Source organism: Anolis carolinensis, unplaced genomic scaffold (genome assembly GCF_035594765.1).
Source record: "Anolis carolinensis isolate JA03-04 unplaced genomic scaffold, rAnoCar3.1.pri scaffold_13, whole genome shotgun sequence".
Classification (NCBI taxonomy): domain Eukaryota; kingdom Metazoa; phylum Chordata; class Lepidosauria; order Squamata; family Dactyloidae; genus Anolis; species Anolis carolinensis.
Window position 1 is genome coordinate 6,119,832 of NW_026943824.1, and position 10,834 is coordinate 6,130,665.

Consider the following 10,834-nt stretch of genomic DNA (forward strand, 5'->3'; position numbering starts at 1 on the left):
GAATTTTCGGAAATATCCGAAATTTTTGGGTGAAAAAATCGGAAGTACTTTCTATATCGAAGCGCCAGCGCCCCCTACTTTAGAAACGAGAACTGAAACATTTTTTTCATCAATCGGACATGCCTAATATATATATATATATGAATGTAATGTGCATAATTCCCATGGAGTAAACAATAAAACCACTGGACCAAATCACACCAAATTTGGCCACAAAAAACATTAGTCATCCAATCAATCTGCATGCGGCAGCGTGTCAGCAAAAATGGCTAGGCGTGTCAGTGCTGACACGCGTGTCATAGGTTGGCCATCACTGGCATAGATTATTTGGAAGTCATATATTCTGGGTGCATTGAATTGCAAACTTTCCAAGGAGCCCACTTGTCCCGTGTTTTTAATCCGTTGGCTTAACTCCCAGGGTTCCTTCCGGAAGGCTTGACATGGCATATTTTAACTCAGATCGAAAGCAGTGGATAATGGATGCACTCATTAATTTAATGCATGTCCCATCTGGAAGAGACAGCATGATGTGGCATCTTGAGTTGCAGCAACGGGAAAAGATTGAGAACAAAGGCGGGAGGAAGAGAGTTTTTAAGAACAGCTGGGAGAATGGGACGGAAGAGTATTAATGGGCATTTTCACTGGTGCAGAGTGATGGGAGAACTGGGTTTGCTTTGCCGGGCAAAGCAGACGGGCATCAAAAACGTAACGGAGGAGAACAACAAATAATGAACTGTTTTGATGCCAGTGCCATTGGCAAACAAATCAAAAACATTTCCATTGGTCTCCAGCCAAACGTCCTGGAAAAAACTCAATTTTATGTCTTTCCTCTGCTTAGCAGTGTCTGAGATATAAGAGACAGAGTGCATCTACATTGCATTCATTACTGCACTTTGACACCACTCGAACTGCCGTGTCTCAATGCTATCAAATCCTGAGAGTTGTAGTTTCACAAGGTTAGCCTTTTCGCTTCAAACAAATGTTGGACTTGGTCGTCGGCAGAGAAGGCTCAAACTACAGCTCCCAAACCACCCGGAGGGCCGAAGTTTGCCCATGCCCGGTGTAAATGTACCATGGGTTACATGAGAATAATTCCATTTATTTATTTCGTGTCAAAAGCGTTGCATAATAAATAAATTTTAAAGTGATGAAAAGAAAGGAAATCACACGCAGCTAAATAGTTTTGGACCAAAAGCGGGTGACAGCGACTGTATTGTCTGTAGAATAATTCCATAACGTTTGGTTTTTCACCCGCACTCTGAAGACCTTGCAAAACTACAACTCCTGGGATTCAGTTGCATTGAGCCGTGGCAGTTAAACGGGTGCCAAAGTGGATATATATATATATATATATATATATATATATATATATATAGGATAAAAAAAAATTCAGCCTAGGACAAAACAACAAAACTACACATTCCAGAAACACTAAACTTGGCAACACAACCCCTCATCCATGCTTCTACGTTCATACAACAAAAATAAAAGAAAAATAAAGTCCTAATTAGAGGGAGAGGAAGAATTGTTTTTTATCCAATTGCTGCCAGTTAGAAGGCTAAGCTCTGCCCACTTGGTCTCCTAGCAACCTACTCAGCCCAGGGGACAGGCACAGTTAGGCCTCAGGCCTCTTCCACACTGCCTATAAGATACAGATTATCAGATTTTAACTGGATTATATGGCAGGGTAGACTCAAGGCCCTTCCACATAACGTATAAATACTATACAATACTACACAGCGACAAAGACCCCCTCTACCCTCATCACTTTCACAATACACAAACAACCAAATGCATACTAAACATAAAGACAACCATACAACAGACATTCAATACCATCACTACCTCAACAAGTTCTCACCAACACCACCAGACAACGCCATAGCAACGCGTGGCCGGGCACAGCTAGTATATATACACACACACACACACACACACACACACACACACACACTGCATATATATATATAAGATTTGAGGGAGCTCCCAGTGGTGCAGCGGGTTCAACCGCTGAACTGCTGAACTTGCTGACCAAAAGGTCGGCAGTTCAAATCCAGGGAGTGGGGTGAGCTCCTGCTGTTAGCCCCAGCTTCTGCCAACCTAGCAGTTTGAAAACACGCCAATGTGAGTAGATCAATAGGTACCGCTCCGGCGGGAAAGTAACGGCGCTCCATGCAGTCATGCCAATGGCCACATGACCTTGGAGGTGTCTACGGACAACGCCGGCTCTTCGGCTTAGAAATGGAGATGAGCACCAACCCCCAGAGTCGGACACGACTAAACCTAACTTTTACCTTTACTAACAAGAGAGAGCATTTCAGTGGTATGTTTGTGGACACCTTTGCTTCTTCCTTGAAATGTTCATTTTTTTGGACAAGGCGTCACATTGTGCTGCTGACTTTTGCCACCCATTTGGGAATCAAAATTACGATTAAAACCTCTCAAAGACAGGTTGGACCCGTTCGCCTTGTGTTTTAATTGGCCGGTTGCCGCCTTCCCCCGTTTTTTAATATTTTTTTCTTTTGGGCCACCCGGTTTCCCTTCTTCTTATTATGCCACCCAACGATGGAAGCCGGGACGTGTCTCAACAGTATATCGTCCACATACTGAAAACGATTAATGAGGATGAACATATAATCTTTCACTTTTGCTTGGGTCCAACTCGCCCTTTCCGAACTGACTCCAAACTGGAATCCTGTGAGTTTTTCCGGTCTGTATGGCCATGTTCCAGAAGCATTCTCTCCTGATGTTTCACCCACATCTATGGCAGGCATTATCAGAAGTTGTGAGGTCTGTTGGAACATGGCCATACAGCCTGGAAAACACACAACAACCCAATATAGGGCTACAATGCTCCAAATCCTGCAGAAAATAAGGGCTGTTGCATCAAGTAAATGTATATTTTGAAGTCATATTTATTTCCCAACGCTCAGAAAGGAATCTGCATCCATCGTACCAGGCAGACTTTTCTGGTTGTGAAAATAATATATTTGTCAAATTAAGTGACTTGCCAAAGGCGATAGATAGAATCGTTGGAGAAGAGTTTGCTCCGGATTTTCCAGTTCTTCCTGCCTTTTAAAAATGTTTTCCTTGTGGATTTTTATTCCCTTCCTTCCAAATTCTGGGTGAGAGAGATTGAGAGCAGCGGACTGATGGGAGCTCCAATACTTTCCCAAAATATATATTTAGAGATTGATAAAGTCATCCCTTTGGGGATTTAAAATGTTGGAGGAAATGTTGTGAAATAATTCCACTTGAACAGTCAGGTTTTTGTCCTATGGTGTGTTGGGATTTGTAGTTTAAGGGATGCCAACGTTTTGAAATAATTCCACTTTAACGGTCGAGGTTCAACCTATGGTGTGTTGGGATTTGCAGTTTAAGGAGGGCCAACGTTGTGAAATAATTCCACTTTAACTGTCAGGGGTTCATCCTATGGTGTGTTGGGATTTGTAGTTTAGGGAGTGGCAAGATTGTGTGATGATTATACTGCTCCAGAAGACCAGGGTTCGAATCCTGCACCCAAGGACTCTGAAACTCATGTGCCCAGAACTCAGCTGCTGTGGCTCAATGCTATGGGGGCCTTGGGAGTTGTAGTTTCACAAGGTCTCAGCTTTCTCTGCCCCCAAAGTGCTGGTGCCTCGGCAAACTACAGATCCCAGCCGTGACAATAGGAAATTTTGCCACAATAACTGACAAAGCCCAGCCAAACCCGACTGTAAGAAAGAAAGAAAACTTGTCCATGGGAATGTCCGAAAGCAATCACCTTTTCCAAAGAAAGGTGATTTAAGTCATTGTGAGCAAAAATACCTGTCCGGTGTGTATGTGTGTACATATGTAACATCTGTGTAAATCCTGTGGCTTTCTTAGGAAAGGAATATTCAAACTACTATACTGTCATATGTATTGAGCTGAGTGCCAAGCATGTGAGTTTCAGAGTCCTTGGGTGCATCCATACTGGAGAATTAATGCTGTTTGACACTACTTTAACTGTCATGCTTCAATTCTATGGCTGAGAGAGTGTGACTTACCCAAGGTTTCCATGGCTGAGCCAGGGTTCGAACTCTGGTCTTCTGGAGCCTTAACCCGGCACTATAACCATCACACATCGAACATAAAACACATACGAATAACAGCTTCCTCCTCCTCTCCATTAAGTAAGATCTGTTTGTTTAATCGACAATAAAACCAAGAGCAAACACCCAAAGACGGAAGGGTGACGGAGGGAATAACCTGGCAAAGGGACGGTGAATCATTTGGCAAACACGTCTCTCCAAAGGTGCTCCGAAAGGGGCATCTGGGGCCCACTTGCCCAAGCTTGCCCAATAAGAGAGATGGCAACCAGCTAAATCGTGTCCGACTCTTGCGGTTGGTGCTCATCTCTATTTCGAAGCCGAAGAGCCGGCGTTGTCCGTAGACACCTCCAAGGTCATGTTGCTACTGCATGGAGCGCCGGAGTGCTACCTATTAATCTACTCACACTTGCATGTTTTTGAACTGCTAGGTTGGCCGAAGCTGGGGCTAACAGCGGGCACTCACTCCGCTCCCTGGATATGAACCTGTGATCCTTCAGTCTGCAAGTTCAGCAGCTCAGCGCTTTAACACACTGTGCCACATAAATAGAGACAGACAGACAGACACATGCATAGATAGATACGTACATATATACAGTAGACATGTCCAAAAAATCGTTTTGAATCGTATATCGGAATTATTTCGGATTGTTCTAGCTTTTTGATACGCATTCCGAGACATTGTCTCACAGCGCAACCAGCAATGTAATTCGAACCATTGTTGGCCCATTCTCTAATTGTCTCTTAATGTTTCGTTAATTTTTTTTCCCCAAATTTTTTTAAAATATATTTTTAAAAATATTTTATTTATTTTTTTGTTTCTGAAACCTATCTTGAATGGGAGCTTAATGCAGCCTAACATGGCTGCCGCTCCCCAGCCAATCAGAAGCTTCCACGATGGACGCAAAGGTGGCGGCTAGGGTTGATGAGGATAGCTCAAGAAATGAGGGCGGGAGAGCCCTGTAAAAGCCCCCCCCCCCTCGGGTTCCTTTTTTTTTTGTGATTGCGCATGCTCGTTCGCCATTTTAGAAACATTTAGAATCATTACGAATTTTCGGAAATATCCGAAATTTTTGGGTGAAAAATCGGAAATACTTTCTATATCGAAGTGCCAGCGCCCCCTACTTTAGAAACGAGAATTGAAACATTTTTTTTCATCGATCGGACATGCCTAATTTACAGATATGTATCTATGTTTGTGCCACTGGTGGCGCAGCGGGATAAACCACTGAGCTGCAGACTTTGCTGACCGAAAGGTCAGCGGTTCGAATTCAGGTAGCGGGGTAAGCTCCCACTGTTAGTTCCAGCTTCTGCCAAGCTAGCAGTTCGAAAACATGCCAATGTGAGTAGATCAATAGGTACTGCTCCGGCGGGAAAGTAATGGCACTCCATTTCGTATAACTTTTTAAATATATTTCTCCCATATCTTAAGAATTGAGGACCTTATAAAACGAAATTATTTTATATCTTCTTCTTCTTTTTTTTCATACCAGAGATAAGAGTGCCACCCTAATCTCAGGTCTATTCCCTTCAGATTCAAAATTTTGCTATTTTCAAGTTTTGCCCAATCTTTGGCCCACAATAGTGCTGCCGCCTCAAAGTATAGTTTTAAATTGGGTGTAGCTAGACCTCCCCTTTTTCTTTCATCAATCATGTATTTTACTTCAGTTCTGGGTTTCTTTTTTTTGGCAAACAAACTTCATTATATCTTTATGCCAAAAAAAAAAAGAAGCTGGCCAGAATCCTGAACGGGATCTTGTCAACAGCTTGTTTATTTTAACTTCTTTTGTATGTTGTATGTATGTCTATGTGCTAAATGTTTTGATACGGCCGATGGGCTAATCAATAGAATGTGATTGATAGTCATGCCAATGGCCACATGACCTTGGAGGTGTCTACGGACAACGCCGGCTCTTTGGCTTAGAAATGGAGCTCACCCGCTCTGCAGATTCGAACCGCACAGTGTCGAAACTCAAGGGAAGTCAGAGACTCGCTCTGTTTTGCTTTGGTTGCATCTCGCCTGGAACAACAATCCAAGAAGGAGGCAGAGAAGACGGACGTGTCAAGAGAAGGGAGACCCAAACAGTTAAAGTTCTGGAAACAATGAATCCCGGAATCTCTCTGCTGGGAACTGTAATTCCCTCCCCAAAAGGAAACACCTGCCAGGTGACTGGGAGACTTTGCCCAGCCATGAGTCAGGCCCATATGTTTGAGCTTAGCAGAGGCCAAAGGGCAAAGCTCACGCGGTTTCGTTTTTTAAGCCGGTGGCCGATGCACTTTCTCCCCAGAATCATAAACAGATTCCAGCCTCCGGCTCTTTGCTCTCTAAACCACGAGACTTCTGTCCCAGGAATATGGTAGAGTCGCACAGGAGGAGCCACAAAATGCTTGGGAAGGCATATGTTTTGCCTTACCTTAATAAATAATAATAGTAATAATAATAATAATAATAAAGCAAAGTGAAGAACCTGCTTTGATTGAAGCCAAAAATCAGAAACTCCTCAAAGCACAGCAGACAAAAATCAGTACAAGAAAACCGCACTACAAACTAGAGCTGACAGCTGGCACAACAAAACACTGCAAAATATCTGGGCATATTACAGTTGGACAACATCAAGCATGATGTTGTCCGAATTTTTAGCACTGATATCAACATGGAGTTTGGTTTGGACAAATGTTCGACAGTGGCATTGAAGAAGGGAAAAATCATTGAAAATGATGGCATAAATATGCCTAATGGCCAAACAATAAAGTGTCACCAGCCAGAGGCCTATAAATATCTGGGCATACTACAGCTGGACAACATCAAACATGAACATGTGAAAACTGTGGTCTGCAAAGAATACACACAAAGGGTCAGAAAAATTCTCCAAAGCAAGCTCAATGGAGGCAACACCATTAAGGCGATAAACACCTGGGCCATACCTGTCATAAGATATACTGTTGGCATTATAAATTGGACACAGGCAGAACTGGACAATTTGGACAGAAAAACAAGAAAACTCATGACCATTCATCACTCACTGCACCCTCACAGTGATGTTGACCGGCTATATCTGCCTAGAAGATCAGGAGGCAGAGGACTCTTACAAGTCAAACAAGCAGTCAAAGAAGAAGAACATGCCCTGGCAGAATATGGAAAGCAAAGTGAAGAACCTGCTTTGATTGAAGTCAAAAATCAGAAACTCCTCAAAGCACAGCAGACAAAAAACCAGTACAAGAAAACCGCACTACAAACTAGAGCTGACAGCTGGCACAACAAAACACTGCATGGAAAGTTCCTTGACAAAATTGAAGGAAAAGCTGATAAGGAGAAGACCTGGCTCTGGCTCACGAATGGGACCCTGAAGAAGGAGGCAGAAGGCCTGATCCTTGCAGCCCAGGAGCAAGACATCAGGACAAAGGCCATTCAGGCCAAGATCGAAAAATCAGCTGATGACCCAAAATGCAGACTGTGCAAGGAAACCGACGAAACCATTGATCATATCCTCAGCTGCTGTAAGAAAATTGCACAGACAGACTACAAACAGAGGCACAACTATGTGGCCCAAATGATCCATTGGAACTTCTGCCTCAAGTACCACCTCCCAGCAGCAAAGAACTGGTGGGATCACAAACCTGCAAAAGTCTTGGAAAATGAGCACGCAAAGATACTGTGGGACTTCCGAATCCAGACTGACAAAGTTCTGGAACACAACACACCAGACATCACAGTTGTGGAAAAGAAAAAGGTTTGGATCATTGATGTCGCCATCCCAGGTGACAGTCGCATTAACCAGGAAATTAAAATACACTTCTTAAAGACATAGAATTAAAAACAGTGAGGCCATAATAGTAGATCAGCAAAGTGCACAATATAAGTTGATAAAGTGCTTACCTTGAGGTGCCCGGCGTGCATGAGAGCCCGCTCGCACATTTGGAGGAAATATTTCAAGTTGGACTCGTCCACAATGATGTAGACGGCCACTTTGCGCTTGAAGCCGGCCTCGATGAGGTCCTTGAAGATGTCCACGTCGGTGAACATGTCCATGACCACGGCAATGACCTGCGGAGACGGCAAAACGGGGCCGTTAGATTTGCAACCGAGGTCTAGAGCAATGATGGGCAATTTTGCACTTGGTGTGTCAAAATTCACCAAAAAACCTAGCATGACTTGGGTGGTGTGTCAAAACCATAATTTCACAATATATATAGTTTAAATAACAAAAATATATAATTGTAATATATAACTGTATTTAATAAATCAAAAACTATTTACTACCCTTATTTCCATGAACAACAATCTATGGAACCTCTTGCAGTTTCCACGCTGATTTCTCTCTATTCTAGTTTCAATGTAGTCATGAATCTATATATATAAAAGAGTGATGGCATCACGGCGACCCACAAAACAACAAAACTACAGGCCCCCCAACCTCGAAATTTGACAACACAACCCATCATCCACGTCTCTAGGTTGATATTATATTATATGTAATATTACTAATAATATAGCAATATAGTACAATATAGTAATATATAATGCTTATATTGTGCTGTGCTAATAATATATCGTATATACATATAACATTGATAATATTATAATGTAATACAATATAATAATAATACAGTATTATAATTGTATATTATATTATATGTAATATTACTAATAATATAGCAATATAGTACAATATAGTAATATATAATGCTTATATTGTGCTGTGCTAATAATATATCGTATATACATATAACATTGATAATATTATAATGTAATACAATATAATAATAATACAGTATTATAATTGTATATTATATTATATGTAATATTACTAATAATATAGCAATATAGTACAATATAGTAATATATAATGCTTATATTGTGCTGTGCTAATAATATATCGTATATACATATAACATTGATAATATTATAATGTAATACAATATAATAATAATACAGTATTATAATTGTATATTATATTATATGTAATATTACTAATAATATAACAATATAGTACAATATAGTAATATATAATGCTTATATTGTGCTGTGCTAATAATATATCGTATATACATATAACATTGATAATATTATAATGTAATACAATATAATAATAATACAGTATTATAATTGTATATTATATTATATGTAATATTACTAATAATATAGCAATATAGTACAATATAGTAATATATAATGCTTATTTTGTGCTGTGCTAATAATATATCGTATATACATATAACATTGATAATATTATAATGTAATACAATATAATAATAATACAGTATTATAATTGTATATTATATTATATGTAATATTACTAATAATATAGCAATATAGTACAATATAGTAATATATAATGCTTATATTGTGCTGTGCTAATAATATATTGTATATACATATAACATTGATAATATTATAATGTAATACAATATAATAATAATACAGTATTATAATTGTATATTATATTATATGTAATATTACTAATAATATAACAATATAGTACAATATAGTAATATATAATGCTTATATTGTGCTATGCTAATAATATAATATATTATATTCTAATTTATATCATATATATATATATATATATATATACACACACACACTAGCTGTGCCCGGCCATGCGTTGCTGTGGCGCAGTCTGGTGGTATGGGAAATAAAGTATTGAGGAATTGGTGGTAGTTAAGGTAAAGGTTTCTCCTGACATTAAGTCCATTATAAATGGGTTATATAGCTGTGTGGAAGGGCCTTGAGTCTACACTGCCATATAATCCAGTTAAAATCAGATAATCTGCATTTTATAGACAGTGTGGAAGAGGCCTAAGTGAGGCCTAACTCTGCCTGTCCCCTGGGCTGAGTGGGTTGCTAGGAGACCAAGTGGGCTAAAACTATTTAGGTGCTTGTGATTTCCTTTTTTTCCCATCATTTTAAAATGTATTTATTTATGCAATGCTTTTGACACTAAATAAAAAGTGGGCGGAGCTTAGCCTTCTAACTGGCAGCAATTGGAAACAATCCATTATTCCTCTCCCTCTAATTAGGACTTTATTTTTCTTTTCTTTTTGTTGTATGAACGTAGAGGCATGGATGAGGGGTTGTGCTGCCAAGTTTAGTGTTTCTGGGATGTGTAGTTTTGTTGTTTTGTACTAGGCCGAAATTTCATTACCCTTTTATATACAGTAGAGTCTCACTTATCCAACACTCGCTTATCCAACGTTCTGGATTATCCAACGCATTTTTGTAGTCAATGTTTTCAATACATCGTGATATTTTGGTGCTAAATTCGTAAATACAGTAATTACTACATAGCATTAGTGCGTATTGAACTACTTTTTCTGTCAAATTTGTTGTATAACATGATGTTTTGGTGCTTAATTTGTAAAATCATAACTTAATTTGATGTTTAATAGGCTTTTCCTTAATCTCTCCTCATTATCCAACATATTTGCTTATCCAACGTTCTGCCGGCCCCTTTACGTTGGATAAGCGAGACTCTACTGTATATAGATATAAGAATGATGGAATCACGGCACCAGACAAAACAACAAAACTACAGGCCCACCAACCTCAAAATTTGACAACACAACCCATCATCCACACCTCTAGGTTGATACAACAAAAAGAAAAGGAAAATAAAGTCCTAATTAGAGAGAGAGGAAATAATTGCTTTTATCCAATTGCTGCCAGTTAGAAGGCTAAGCTCCTCCAACTTGGTCTCCTAGCAACCCAATACAAAATAATAAAAAAACACTAAAAAATTAATACAATAAAATACTATAAT

At 39.5% G+C, this 10,834-nt stretch overlaps 2 protein-coding genes across 4 annotated transcripts in view; one reads left to right on the forward strand and one right to left on the reverse strand.

Annotated features, from left to right (window-relative positions):
- slc5a10 (solute carrier family 5 member 10) overlaps positions 1 to 10,834 on the forward strand; it is a 90,835-nt gene that overhangs the window by 28,535 nt on the left and 51,466 nt on the right. The window lies entirely within an intron of this gene.
- fam83g (family with sequence similarity 83 member G) overlaps positions 1 to 10,834 on the reverse strand; it is a 42,536-nt gene that overhangs the window by 12,031 nt on the left and 19,671 nt on the right. The window contains exon 2 of the mRNA XM_016997884.2: positions 7,948 to 8,115. Coding sequence (XP_016853373.2) covers positions 7,948 to 8,115 — 168 coding nt within the window. The remainder of the gene's footprint in view (positions 1 to 7,947; positions 8,116 to 10,834) is intronic.